The following is a 15398-nucleotide window of genomic DNA, read 5'->3' as shown; positions in this document are numbered from 1 at the left end:
TTTTATCTTTTTGAGCAAAGAACTGTTCCAGGTGCCTTTTACAGTCTTCCAGGGAATTGAAATTTTTTCCATTAAGAGAATTTTGTAAAGACCTAAATAAATGGATATCCAAAGGTGCAATGTCTGGTGAATACAGCAGTTGAATCAGAACTTCCCAGCCAAGCTGTAACAGTTTTTGCCTGGTCATCAAAGAAACATGCAGTCGTGCGTTATCCTGATGGGAGATTAGTATTCTGTTGACTAATTCCGGAGGCTTTTCGTCAAGTGCCACTTTCAGTTGGTCTAACTGGGAGCAGTACTCGTTGGAATTAATTGTTTGGTTTTCCGGAAGGAGCTCATAATAGAGGACGCCTTTCCAATCGCACCATATACACAACATCACCTTCTTTGGATGAAAACCGGCCTTTGGTGTGGTTGATGGTGGTTCATTTCGCTTGCTTCACGATCTCTTCCGTTCCACATTATTGTACAGTATCTATACACTTTTCATCGCCCGTCACAATTGTTTTAAAAACGGAACGTTTTCATAGCGTTTAAGAGAGAAAACATATGCGGAAAAACGGTCAAGAAGGTTTTTTTTCCGCTTAACTTACGTGTAACCCAAACATCAAAGCAATTCACATAACCAAGCTGGTGCAAATGATTTTCAACTCTTGATTTGGATATATTGAGTATGTCAGCTATCTCCTGCATGGTATAACGTTGCTTGTTCTCAATTAATGTCTCAATTTGATCGCTGTCAACTTCAACTGGTCTACCCAACCATGTAGCCTCATCCAGCGAGAAATCTGCACGAAACTTCGCAAACCACTTTTGACGCGTTCGGTCAGTCACAGCACCGTCTCCATACACTGCACAAATCTTTTTTTTGCGTTTCAGTTGCGTTTTTACCTTTCTTGAAATAATAAAGGATAATATGCGGAAAATGTTGCTTTTTTCCTTCCAACTTCAATATTAAAATGGCTACACAAAAGTTCACCAGTTTTGGGCTTCCCTGGTGGCGCAGTGGTTGCGCGTCTGCCTGTCGATGGAGGGGAGCTGGGTTCGCGCCCCGGTTTGGGGGGATCCCGCATGCCGCGGAGCGGCTGGGCCCGTGGGCCATGGCCGCTAGGCCTGCGCGTCCGGAGCCTGTGCTCCGCAGCGGGAGAGGCCGCAGCAGGGGGAGGCCTGCATACCACAAAAAAAAAAAAGGTTCACCAGTTTTGATAAGTTTTAAAAAAAATTTACCCTGATATGACAGGTGTCACAATACACTGTAACAAAATTGTTTCAAATGAAGTTAAAGACAACTAAGCAATACTAGAGCCATCTAATGGAAAAAAACCGAATGAACTTTTTGGCCAACCCAATACAACAGCACGAAATTGATTTTGGATCCAGACAGCTCTGGGTTCAAATCTCAGCCATACTAGTGACTTTTGGTAACTTAATTAACTTCCTGAGCCACAGTTTTCCCCATCTGTGGATAATAGTATTTATTTTGTGGGGATATTGAGAGAGTTAAATGAGATAGTAATACATTTTATGTATGATCTATAGTATATATGTTTACATAGTCTGTGTCATCTGAAAGATCTTTATCATAATCCATTTTATTTTTCCTGAAGATGCCATTTCTTGATTACCACCCCCACCAACCACACACACACACACACACACACACACATACACACACTTAAAAACAATGAATTTTCCTTAATCCAAAAGATACAATGCAGGTGAGAGAGGCAGGAGAAGAAATAAGTAAATGGTGAGTGTACGTGAAAAGGGCCACCAGAATCCTAAGCTGAATGGCCATATTTAGGACATGTTCATCCAATGAAGAAAATATTGAACATAATTTTGGTTCCAGTTTTGTGCTGGTAATATTTGGACATGAAGGATGAGGAGAATGAAATTACTAAAGTTTTAATCAACTTATCCTTAGAATTTGGGGGGATTGTATGTTTTTACCTCAAATGTGCATCATTTCATTTTTTTTTTTTACATAGAGAATTATAGCTGTGTTTTTTTGGTTTTTACAATACTAACATGTCAAAACTTTCTTGAAGTACAAAAAGTATAAGTAATTCCACAGCATGTTGCATTTATGTGAAAATTTAAAAGTCTGCCGAAGGAAAGGAATGTCAGATATTAATGCTAGACATTTTTCATGACTTTTTCACTTTTTCCTCATATCAAATCTGTATTACTGGCTCCATTTTACAGATGAAGAAGTGAATACTCAGAGAAGCTAAGTAAGTTCCCTACTAATGTCTTGAAACCAGGAGTCAGAATTTAAATCCAAGTCCCTAACAGTAAAGCATATGCAATTTCCAGAAACAATAAAAGTTTGTTTTTTTGCAGAAACAATAAAAGTTTCTGAGTGCATTGGTTTAGTTTTTTTAATTTTAATATTTTTCCCCAAGCTTTTATTTTGAAAAAATGTTCTATGACCTTACTTCATAAACTAATAAATAAGTATTAGGTTTTGGGGAGGAGGAAAATAATTATTTTTTCTTACATCTTGAAATTAATGAATATTCTTAGATTGAACTTTTGTTATCCTGTTCCTAGCCACTTACATAAACTTGTCTCTTTTTTAGGAGGATGCCCAGGATATGGATGCTTACACTCTGGCCAAGGCCTACTTTGACGTTAAAGAGTATGATCGGGCAGCACATTTCCTGCATGGCTGCAATAGCAAGAAAGCCTATTTCCTGTACATGTATTCTAGATATCTGGTGAGGGCCATTTTAAGATGTCATTCTGCTGTCAGTGAAGCATCCATATTTAGAATCCCAGGAGCAAAAGTTTAATCTTCAAATAGTTTAGCAAAAGTCTACTTGATGAATGTACTTTATAAATACTTAGCAATAATAAAGAAAGTAAAGTTAAAAAAAATGATGGTGTGAAAGAAAATATAAAAATATAAAAATATAGGTAATATTCATTATTGACAAAGGTTTGGGTCAGTAGACCCTCTGTTTCAGGAGTAAAAGTAGTTTGGCGTTGGTTTGGTTGGCGTGCCTGTGGGTGAGATTTGGCGCCTAGAACCACTGGGGCCTCAGCCCACCACCCAACTCCTTGATATGGGGAGATGAAACCCAGGCCCCGACATGTGTGGGCCGCTGCTCCGGGCAGATTATGTCAATTTGAAATACTATGCCCAAACAATTCTTCTTTAAGAAACTTAACTTGTCCAATAGAAATACTTCAATATGTGCACAAGGATATATATATGTACAGGGCTGTTCATTGAAGGGTTTTTTGTAATAGCCAAAAAAATTAAAAACCTAAATAATCATTAGTCAAGAAATTCATTGTTAATTTTTGCCTGAAGTATTCTTTATTATAATGTTGCAAAATGATTTTCTACTCCAGCACTCTCTTGAGTAGTAAATTCTACTCTAAGCAAGAGCCTGTCTTCCCCTTCTCCACTTATTTATGTATTTATTTAGTATCAGTATGGACTCAAGAATTCCTATATTTTTAATTGTTTATAATTCATTACTTGACTTTATCATTTTGGTACTCAGATTATTCCAGATTTGGCCAGTGGGAGCCCCCGAATACTTGTTTAAAATTAGTGACCAATAGTAGATGTCATTTTGGTTGGACTTGTACCCTTTAGGTCGAATCAGGCTGCTACAGGTTTCAGAATAAGCGGAAAAGAGACCTATTTATTGATTTTCTCTTACAGTCTGGAGAAAAGAAGAAGGATGATGAAACAGTTGATAGCCTAGGTATGAATTTCTTTCTCTTGCCTTTTGGACTAAAACAGAGGTTGCAAACTCTATAATGCCTATAGGAGCCAGGCAGCTAATATAAACATGGGAAGTGGACTGAGGAGGAGTCTGCAAATTGGAGAGCACAACTGGCTGGTTGTCACCCAACTCCCTCTGAGGGTTGCCCTGTGGGAATGTGGGCCTGGTGTTGTCAGGGGCTTTCTTCCGCTGGCCCTACCCTGTTCCCTGCAACCTGAACCTGGAAATGTAGATTTTTAGTTGAGGCTTCTAATTTTTAAACATTGATAATTAATTCAGATTTTTAAAAACCTGTGTGGGCCTAACAAAATATGACTGCAGACCAGTTATCAGTTGCAGTTTCTATAATAAAGTAAATGGACTGTGTAAGATGTCATTGGCCACTTGTGAGTGTTTGCTGGAAGTTCCAGGTGTAACTTTGGTTGATGCCAAAGGGAGTATCTAGGTCTATGAAATGAAAAACAGCAGTCTACCCTTAGATCAGAAACTCTGTTTCTTTCCTAGGCCCCCTGGAGAAAGGTCAAGTGAAAAATGAGGCTCTCAGAGAATTGAGAGTGGAGCTCAGCAAAAAACACCAGGCTCGGGAACTTGATGGATTTGGCCTTTATCTGTAAGTGTTATAGTAATTTGGAACTTACGTGAGATATTCTTCTGAGTAGAGGGGAGATGTTGTTAACTTCTGTGATCGTTCCCTTCTTTCCTAGGTATGGTGTGGTGCTTCGAAAGCTGGACTTGGTGAAAGAGGCCATTGATGTGTTTGTGGAGGCTACTCATGTTTTGCCTTTGCATTGGGGAGCCTGGCTAGAACTCTGTAACTTGATTACAGACAAGGAGATGGTAAATTGAGATGAGCTATGTGAAAAATCTTCTGTTTCAAGTCTTATGTAATTCTTTAATAATGGGGTAGGGGGAGAAAGTTTTGCTAAACCTTTCATTATAGCTACCTCTGTTCCTTCTCTAGTCTCTTTCACTGTTGGGATTTAGGTCTTTATTTGAAAGACTAATGTCTAGATCTTATTTGGTAGTTGCTGTTTCATTTGCATTTAGTTGACTTAGAATATCTTTTCATATTCACGTTTTCACATTCTAGTTTTACTGTAACTTGTTTTATAGACTAAATGTTATTATAGTTTCTCTCCTAATTCCAAAGATGCTATAGGAACGATTTCTCTGATATCAAGAATTGAATTAAAAACATTTTTAATGTTTCTTCTGAGCTGTCATAGGTCTCTGTTGAGATTTAGAGATTTATTAATGAAATAATGTATATGAAATTGCTTTATAAACTGTATTGTTTCATTAGTCATTGTTAGAGAACATTGTCTACAAAGTTTATTTTGCTGTTCTTCAATAGTTAATAGAAGCAACAACACACTTCCTTTTGTTGGCTCTAAAGGACCAAGGGCTGGTTGATTTTCCCCAATAGTGATACATGCTACTACATTTGTGGCTGAAATCTTAATCTTGGTTTACTTGTATTTACCTATCTCTAACTGCCTACTAGACTTTCATTGAAAGTTTGTTTTATCTCTGAACTCAGAATATGCAAAACCAAATTTCTCATCTTGCCTACCAAATTCTCTTTCTTCCTCCCAACTTGATGGACTCTCAGTTGTATCTCTGTTGCTCAGGATGCACCCAGTCTTGACGCCTCAGAGTCATATTTTGTCTCTTTCCTTTCTCTTATTTCCCTTTATCTAGTCAGTTGCCAGACATTGCCATGGTTACCTTCTTGTCTGCATCTCTTTTTCTTGGTTTCCTTTGCTGTCTTGGTTATCATCTCAAATTTGGATTGCTTAAAAGTAATAAATACTTTCTATCTAGCTTTCCCATTTTTATACTCCCATTTCCAAGCCATCTGACATACTGTTTCGAAACTTATTCTTAAAGCACCCATGTCATCATGTCATTCTCCTGTCAAAAACTGCAGTGGTTTCCTGTTGCATCCCATTTTCTTTTGCAGCATAAGACCCACCCTATCAGTTCAGTCTTATTTTTCCACTACTTCCCAACACATAGCCTCCCCTCAAACTGAGCTAGTTGCCTCATTCTATTTACCCACACTCATCATGACTGTTTTTCCTCTATTTTTGTTGTCCTTACCTAGAATGTTGTCTTTTTTCTCTTCCTCTCTCTTTTTCTATTCAGTTTCTACCCATCCTCCAAGGCTCGCCTCAAATCTTATCGTTTCTTTGAAGCTGTCCCCAGCTAGACCATTCCTCCCTATTCCTCCCTATTGTGCTTGTAAGTCCTATTCACTTAATTGAACTGCCCTGTGTTCATTATTAGGTACTCTAATAAAATTTTGGTGATAAATTCTTTTAGACAATAAAGATAGTTCCTTGATGTTCGTTTGGGAGAGAAGTCAAAGTATATTAAGTGTGTTCCTCTCTCTCCTGCTGCCAGCTGAAGTTCCTGTCTTTGCCAGACACCTGGATGAAAGAGTTTTTTCTGGCTCATATATACACAGAGTTGCAGTTGATAGAGGAGGCCCTGCAAAAGTATCAGAATCTCATTGATGTGGGCTTCTCTAAGAGCTCATATATTGTTTCCCAAATTGCAGTTGCGTATCACAATATCAGAGGTGAGTGAATAAGGACAACGAAATACCATCAAACCCTGAAGGTAGCGCTGTGTTGTTTTCTGAACTCTCTGTCTTCTTTCTGCAGATATCGACAAAGCCCTCTCTATTTTTAATGAGCTAAGGAAACAAGACCCTTACAGGATTGAAAATATGGACACATTCTCTAACCTTCTTTATGTCAGGGTGAGCTCCTTCCTTTGCTTGGACTTAAGCTCTTTTGTGCTTTGATCTCCTGGGTTGGATTGTCACCTAGTAGCATTAGCTACAAGAAAAATTATGTAGGGTTTCCTTTTTCATGCTTAGATCGTCTTTCTTTTCTTTCAGAGCATGAAATCTGAGTTGAGTTATCTGGCTCACAACCTCTGTGAGATTGATAAATATCGTGTAGAAACATGCTGTGTAATTGGTAAGAGTCACCACTTTTTTTCTTTTTTTATCTTTATTGTAAGTAATCCAAATGTAAAAATAACAATAATATAAAAGTGTCAAAAGAAAAAAAGGGAATTCCCTGGCGGTCCAGTGGTTAGGACTCCGCGCATCCACTGCAGGGGGCACGGGTTCGATGCCTGGTCGGGGAACTGGGATCCTCCATTCCTGCATGCCTCACAGCACAGCCAAAAAAAACAAGTGTCAAAGGTAACAAAATTGTATACAATAGAATGTGAAGGATCACTGTAATCCCACCCCCAAGATTGGTGGATATGACTCCAGAATATTTTTCTGTGTGAGTAGTATAAATGGTGTATGTGTGTGTGAGTACTAAAAATGGTGTATGTGTGTGTGTGTATGGTTTGCTTGCAAAAACTGTATCATTATACACACTGCTTTGTAATGTCCTTTTTTTTAACCTAACAATATATCTTTTCCATCTTTTCATGCTAGTACATGTAGAGTTGTATTATATTATTTTTGATGGCTATTTAGTATTTTATTATATAGATATGTCATTATTTTTATTTAATCATTTTCTATTGTATAAGTTGTGGCTAGCGTTAACATAAAAATTGCTTCAGGAAACATCTTTGTATGTATATATTTATTTTTGCATGTTTATGCAACTATTTCTGTTTAATTAGTTCCTTGCAGTGAGACTGGATCAAAAACGTGTGTATTTTATATATATATATATATGTTTTTTTAAAAAATAAATTTATTTATTTTATCTATTTTATTTTTGGCTGCGTTGGGTCTTCATTGCTGCACGCGGGCTTTCTCTAGTTGTGGTGAGTGGGGGCAACTCTTCGTTGTGGTGCGCGGGCTTCCCATTGTGGTGGCTTCTCTTGTAGCAGAGCACGGGCTCTAGGCACATGGGCTTCAGTAGTTGTGGCGCACAGGCTTAGTTGCTCCGCGGATGTGGGATCTTTCTGGACCAGGGCTCGAACCCGTGTCCCCTGCATTGGCAGGCGGATTCTTAACCACTGCGCCACCAGGGAAGTCCCTGTATTTTTAAATTATTATTTTATTTATTTATGTTTTGGCTGTGTCGGGTCTTAGTTGCGACACGCGGGGTCTTTGTTGAGGCATGCAGAATCTTCTCTTGCGGCGTGGGCTCTGTTGTGGCACGCGGGCTTCTCTCTAGTTGTGGTGCGTGGGCTCCAGAGTGCGTGGGCTCCAGAGTGCATGGGCTCTGTAGTTGTGGCGCACAGGCTCCAGAGCGCTTGTACTCTAGTTTGCAGCACGCAGGCTCAGTAGTTGTGGCGCGCGGCTTAGTTGCCCCGTGTCATGTGGGATCTTAGTTCCCTGACCGGGGATCGAACCCGCATCTGCATTGGAAGGCAGATTCTTTACCCCTGGACCACCAGGGAGGTCCCAAAGCACGTGTATTTTAAACTTACTAATATTACTAAAATGTTTGTAAGAATTTCCAATCCTATGAAAAGAGATGAGAGTGTATCTTTTTCTGTATCTGGGTGTCTCACTCTTGGCTCTGTTGACATTTTTGGCTGATAATTTCTTTTGTGGGGGTCTGTCCTGTACATTGCAGGGTGTTAGAAGTATACCCAGCTCTACCCACTAGATGTCAGTAACCTCCTTCCGCCAGTTGTGCAGATAAAGCCAAATAACCTCTTGGGGTCAGAATCATCCTTGGTTGAGAACCATGGCCCTATGTACTTGGCCACACTACTGTGGCCTGATAATCAGTTGACGTAAATAGATGAATGGCCACTCTTGGATAAAAGTAAACTTGGTTGGTTGTGATTGAAAGCCTGAGTTTCCTGGAGATGAAAGACCCTGTTCCTGGGTCTTTGGTGACACTGCATTGAGAACATACATTTGTATATTAGGATGTTGTTAATAAACTGACAGAATTTCAATTCAGTCATTCAATAAGTATTTCCAACCTTTTAGGAAGTTGTAGTCTAGTATGGGAAATAAATATTAAAAAAACAAAAATCCTATGGAACATAGGTAAGAGGAACAAATGATCTTTTCAATATCAGAACATTGTGAATGAAGTATAAAGTCTGTTAAAGTGAGGATGGAACTCCAGTTTATTCAGAAAACATCTTTTGAACATCTTCTGAGTGCCAGATACGGTGGTTTGTGTTGCAGTACCTACCCCATTACCTACTGAGGAAGACCAGTAAGAAACAACTGTAATATAGTGGGTTGAGGGTTATGATTGAAGTAAACATAGGATGCTAAGAGAGTACATAGGAAAGGTAGCTAATCCAGTCTGATTAGGGAAGGCTTCTTGAGAAGGTGATACCTGAAGGATGGGCAGGAGTGAAAGAGTTCACTAAAGGAGGAGATGGATTGACTTGGGAAGGGTATTGCAGTGCAGAGGCATTGAAGTGTGAAACAGACAGTGATCCTGAAATAATTTAGTGTCCTGAAGCATGGTGTGGGAGGAGGGAATGTATGAACGGGGCCAGATCTTGAAGAGCCTTTTGTGCCTTACTAAAAGTTTGGATTTTATTCTTAAGGCAGGAGAAGTCTTCTGAAGGATTTTAAACCAGAGAATGATAAATGTTTTTAGATTTTCATTTTCAAATGATAACTGGAGACAGTGTGCTGGGAGGATTAGAAAAAGGGCAAGACCAACAAGGAGGCTTTTGCAATAATTCAGTCTAGAGATGATGAGAGCCCAAGCTGAGGTATTGGCAGGAGGAATGAAGAGAGGCGATTCGATTTAGAAGATATTTAGGAAGTAGAACATACAGGAATTGGTGAATGGGTAACCAGATTGATAACAGTGTCCTTCACCTGAAGAAAGGAAACAGAGGTAGGGGAGATAATGAACTGTTCTTTTTTTAGCCTACTAACTTAAAGCCAGTTAAAATCAAAGGATACGTACCTATGAAGAGTAATGCTTTAGGAGTTTCTGGTTTTTTACTTTATGTATTTATTTATTTTTTGGCCATGCCTCGCGGCTTGCGGGATCTTAGTTCCCGGACCAGGGTTTGAACCCGGGCCCTTGGCAGTGAGAGTGCGGAGTCCTAACCACTGGACTGCTAGGGAATTCCCATCTGGTTTTTTAAATAATTGTTTGATTGGTAAACTTCTTAATGAACTGTTTTTTCTTCAGTGTGTCTGTAATGCCTAGCAAAGTTCCTGACATATGGTCAATAAGTGTTTGTTGAATTCAGCCCACCTATCTTAAAAATCAAGAAAAAGGAACATTAGATATGACAAAAAATATATTTCAGCTTTCACAAAGGAGAAAGAAGGGTGGAGAGAGAAGAGAAGAAACTGAGGACCTGAAAGAGAATGAAACAACTTAAGAATAGATGGCAAGAATCTCCTACTTGTTTAGTCCTTGCTTCTGCAGTTATGTCTTGATGTGAATTGAATGCTTCCTTCTGCATCTTTTCTGGAGTCCCAGTCTCTGAGAGGCAGCTTTACACACACACACACACACACACACACACACACACACAAATACATATATGTATGTGTATTTATATATGTATATATTACAGTATAGCATGGTTAAGATTTGGACTCTGGAACAAAACTGCCCAAGTTTAAATCTTGGTTTTGCTACTAACTAGCTGTGTGACATTGGATTTAACTTCTATGCGCTATGCTTTCCTCATCCATAAAAGGATAATAACAGTGGAACCTTCTCCCATGTATTCGTTGTGAGGAGTAAGTAAATTAACATATACAAAGCACTTATAACAATGTAAGTTGCCCAGCACATTGTAATCATTCAGTACATTTTAGCTGTTCCAACTGGTCAGAAAATCTCATCTACTTAATCTTTGCCCAGAACTTGCCTGTTCTGACTTCCTTAACATCTCCTTTGTCATACTGACTCCTTTAGCAGCTAAAGCTTATACCCTTGCTACCACTACTTCACTTCTCCTATTCTATTACAGAAGTTAACCTTTGGACAATCTGCCTAGAGTTTGCTTATTCCTCTGTCTCTGGGTCCGAGTCAGTGGCAGAAGCAAAGGTATCCTTTTATAGGGCATAAAGCCCTCCATCTTGCTTTTTTCCCAGGTGAATGTGAACTTGAATGATCTTAAGTGATACAGACAATTGTTATAAATAATTTCTCCTGAATCAACCTGACATCTGAATCTAGACAAATTAAAAGCAAAGACAAACACATATATAGAAATCTTATTACTTGTTTTTTACCAAAGTGGAATCATAATTTCTCTGCAATTTGCTTTTTCCGTTTGACAGTATATCATTATCTCTGTAAATTAGTATATATACATTTAAATCCATCTTTTTATCTAGTTTATGCACATGCAATTTATACATAAAGGAGATTTTTTAAAGTGCAGGTTTTTTTTCCCTCACTGCACATTTCCTCCTTTAAAATACTTGTATTAGCATATCCCATACCACATCAAAAATACACATACACATATGCAGGGTTTAATGGGCTGTTTGCTTACAAAAGTAGGATCATATTACACACATTTCTCTGTATTTTACTTTTCTCACTCAACAATATCTCATGAAAAATCCCTCAAAGTCTTGGTATATCTCGAATTGCTTTTTCTTCTTTTTTTGTTTTTATTATTTATTTATTTATTTGTTTATTAATGAATTTATTCATTTATTTAATTTTTGGCTACATTGGGTCTTTGCTGCTGTGCGCAGGTTTTCTCTAGTTGTGGCGAGCGGGGGCTACTCTGTTGCGGTGTGCGGGCTTCTCATTGCAGTGGCTTCTCTCGTTGCGGAGCACGGGCTCTAGGCACACAGGCTTCAGTAGTTGTGGCATCTGTTGCGGTGTGCGGGCTTCTCTTGTTGTGGAGCACGGGCTCTAGGCGCACGGGCTCAGTAGTTGTGGCTCGCAGGCTTAGTTGCTCCGCGACATGTGGGATCTTCCCGGACCAGGGCTCGAACCCATGTCCCCTGCATTGGCAGGCGGATTCTTAACCACTGCGCCACCAGGGAAGCCCTCTTCTTTTTTTAAAAATTGAGGTATAGTTGATTTGCAATATTATGTTTGTTTCAGGTGTACAACATAGTGATTCAAGTTTTTTGTAGATTATACTCCATTTAAAGTTCTATAAAATATTGGCTGTATTCCCTGTGCTGTACAATATTTCCTTGTAGCTTATTTATTTTACACGTAGTAGTTTGTACCTCTTAATCCCCTATCCTATCTTGCCCTCCCCACTTCCCTCTCCCCATAGGTAACCACTAGTTTGTTCTCTTTATCTGTGAGTCTGTTTCTGTTTTGTTATATTCATTCGTTTTATTTTTTAGATTCCATGTATAAGTGATAATAGATTGTCTTGCTCAAGTTGACATTTCACTAAGCATAATACCTTCCAGATCCATCCATGTTGTTGTAAATGGCAAAATTTCATTGTTTTTAATGGCTGAGTAGTAGTCCATTATGTATGTATACCACATCTTCTTTATCTATTCCTCTGTTGATGGACACTTAGGTTGCTTCCATATCTTGGCTATTGTAAATAATACTGCTGTGAACATTGGGATGCATGTATCTTTTCAAATTTGTGTTTTTGTTTTCCTTGGATATATACCCAGAAGTGGAATTGCTAGATCATATCGTAGTTCTATTTTCAGTTTTTTGAGGAACCTCCATACTGTTCTCGGTAGTGGCTGCACCAATTAACATTCCTACCAACAGTGTACAAATGTTCCCTTCTCTCCACATCCTCACTAACATTTGTTATTTGTGGTTTTTTTTGATGATAGCCATTCTGACAGTTGTGAGGTGATATCTCATTGTGGTTTTGATTTGCTTTTCTTTAAAAAAAAATTATTTATTTTTGGCTGCATAGGGTCCTTGTTGCTGCACGTGGGCTTTCTTTTAGTTGCGGTGAGTGGGGGCTACTCTTCGTTGTGGTGTGCGGGCTTCTTATTGCTGTGGCTTCTCTTGTTGCAGAGCACGGGCTGTAGGCGTGTGGGCTTCAGTAATTGTGGCGCATGGGCTCAGTAGTTGTGGCTCATGGGCTCTAGAGCACAGGGTCAATAGTTGTGGCACACGGGCTTAGTTTTTCTGCGGCATGTGGGATCTTCCTGGTCCAGGGCTCGAACCCGTGTCCCCTGCATCGGCAGGCAGATTCTTAACCACTGCGCCACCAGGGAAGCCCCATGATTTGCTTTTCTGATGATTAATGATATTGAGCATCTTTTCATGTGCCTATTGGCCATCTGTATGTCTTCTTTGGAAAAATGTCTATCAGGTCTTCTGACCATTTCTTGACTGGGTTGTTTGTTTTTTTGATATTAAGTTGTATGAACTGTTTATATATTTTGGATATCATTTGCAAATACTTTCTCCCATTCAGTAAGTTGTTTTCTTGTTTTGTTCTGTTTTGTTTTAATTAATTTATTTATTTTTGGCTGCACTGGGTTTTTGTTGCTGTGCACAGGCTTTCTCTAGTTGTGACAAGCAGGGGCTACTCTTCGTTGCAGTTCACAGGCTTCTCATTGTGGTGGCTTCTCTGGTTGCGGAGCACGGGCTCTAGGCGTGCAGGCTTCAGTAGTTGTGGCTCGTGGGCTCTAGAGCGTGGGCTCAGTAGTTATGGTGCATGGGCTTAGTTGCTCCACGGCATGTAGGATCAAACCCATGTCCCCTGCATTGGCAGGCGGATTCGTAACCACTGTGCCACCAGGGAAGTCCCTGTCCTTTCGTTTTGTTGATGGTTTTGTTTGCTGTGCAAAAGCTTTTATGTCTAATTAGGTCACATTTGTTTATTTTTGCTTTTGTTTCCTTTGCTTTAGGTGATGGATCCAAAAAAATAGTGCTATGATTTCTGTCAAAGAGTGTTTTGCCTCTGTTTTCTTCTAGGAGTTTTAATGGTTTCTAGTCTTACATTTAGATCTTTAAGCCATTTTGAGTTTATTTTTTTATATGGTATGAGAAAATGTTCTAATTTCATTCTCTTACATGTAGCTGTCCAGTTTTCCCAGCATCACTTATTGGAGACTGTCTTTTCCCCATTGTATATTCTTGCTTCCTTTGTCATGATTAATTGACCATAAGTGCGTGAGTGAGTTTCTGGACTAGTACCATACTGTTTTGATCACTGTAGCTTAGTAGTATAGTCTGAAGTCAGGGAATGTGATGCTTCCAGTTTTGTTCTTTCTTAAGATTGTTTTGGCTGTTCAAGGTCTTTTGTGTTTCCATACAAATTTTGGGATTATTTGTTCTGGTTCTGTGAAAAATGCCATTGGTATTTTTTTTAAAAATATTTATTTATTTATTTGGCTGCGCTGGGTCTTAGTTGCAGCACACGGAATATTAATTGCTGCGTGTGATGTCTTTGTTGCGGCATGCGGGATCTTCTGTTGTGGCATGTGGGATCTTTAGTTGCGGCATGCGGGATCTCGTTCCCTGACCAGGGATTAAATCCAGGCCCCCTGCATTGGGAGCACAGAGTCTTAACCACTGGACCACCAGGGAAGTTCCACCATTGGTATTTTGTTAGGGATTGCATTGAATCTGTAGATTGTCTTGGGTAGTATGGTCATTTTAACAATATTAATTGTTCAAATCCATAAACAAGGTATATCTTTCTGTTTGTGTCTTCAGTTTCTTTCATCAGTGTATTATAGTTTTCTGAGTACAAGTCTTTTAACTCCTTAATTAGATTTACTCCTAGGTATTTTATTTTTTTGGATGTAATTGTAAATGGGATTGTTTCATTAATTTCTCTTTCTGATAGTTTGTCATTAGTGTATAGAAATGCAACAGATTTCTGTATTAATTTTGTATTGTGCAACTTTACTGAATTCATTGATGAGCTCTAGTAATTTTTTGGTGACATCTTTAGGATTTTCTATGTATAGAATCATGTCATCTGTAAACAGTGGCAGTTTTACTTCTTCCTTTCTAATTTGGATTCCTTTTATTTCTTTTTCTTATCCGATTGCTGTGGCTAAGACTTCTAGTACTACATTGAAAAAAGTGGCAAAAGTGGGCATCCTTGATTTTTTTCCTGATCTTAGAGGAAAAGTTTTTAGCTTTTCACCATTGAGTATGATGTTAGCTGTGGGCTTATCATATATGGCCTTTATTATGTTGATGTTCCCTCTATACCTACTTTGTGGGGATTTTTATCATAAATGTATGTTGAATTTTGTCAAAAGCTTTTTCTGTATCAAGATATCATATAATTTTTATTCTTCATTTTGTGAGTGTGGTGTATCACATTGATTGATTTGCAGATATTGAACCATCCTTGCATCCCTGGGATAAATCCCACTTGATCATGATGTATGATCCTTTTAACGTATTGTTGGATTCAGTTTGCTAATACTTTATTGAGGATTTTTTCATCTACGTTCATTAGTGATATTGGCCTGTAATTTTCTTTTTTTGTGGTATCTTTGGTTTTGGTATCAGGGTGATGCTAGATTTGTAGAATGAGTTTGGAAACATTTCTTCCTCTGCAATTTTTTGGAATAATTTGGAAAAGATAAGTGTTAGCTCTTTTCTAAATGTTTGGTAAAATTCACCTGTGAAGCCATCTGGTTCTGGACTTTTTTTGTTGGGAGTTGTTTTATTACTGATTCAGTTTCATTACTGGTAATTGGTCTGTTCATATGTTCTACTTATTCCTGATTTAATCTTGGGAGATTATACATTTCTTTTTTTTCTTTTTTTTTTTTTTTTTTGTGGT

At 38.6% G+C, this 15398-nt stretch overlaps 1 protein-coding gene and 1 non-coding gene across 2 annotated transcripts in view; both read left to right on the top strand.

Moving 5' to 3' along the window:
• Window positions 1–15398, top strand: part of CDC23 (cell division cycle 23) — a 21532-nt gene that overhangs the window by 969 nt on the left and 5165 nt on the right. The window contains exons 3-9 of the mRNA XM_007112984.2: window positions 2586–2723; window positions 3683–3725; window positions 4251–4356; window positions 4451–4583; window positions 6153–6330; window positions 6416–6513; window positions 6655–6736. Of these exons, the coding sequence (XP_007113046.1) occupies window positions 2586–2723; window positions 3683–3725; window positions 4251–4356; window positions 4451–4583; window positions 6153–6330; window positions 6416–6513; window positions 6655–6736 (778 nt within the window). The remainder of the gene's footprint in view (window positions 1–2585; window positions 2724–3682; window positions 3726–4250; window positions 4357–4450; window positions 4584–6152; window positions 6331–6415; window positions 6514–6654; window positions 6737–15398) is intronic.
• On the top strand, window positions 2980–3102 carry LOC112065656 (small nucleolar RNA ACA64). Its single transcript, XR_002892153.1, has one exon. It is a non-coding gene; the product is annotated as a small nucleolar RNA ACA64 (small nucleolar RNA).

The sequence above is a fragment of the Physeter macrocephalus genome, chromosome 8 (genome assembly GCF_002837175.3).
Source record: "Physeter macrocephalus isolate SW-GA chromosome 8, ASM283717v5, whole genome shotgun sequence".
Lineage (NCBI taxonomy): Eukaryota > Metazoa > Chordata > Mammalia > Artiodactyla > Physeteridae > Physeter > Physeter macrocephalus.
Note: the sequence above shows the minus strand (reverse complement) of the source record. Positions and strands in the feature narration are given on the sequence as shown.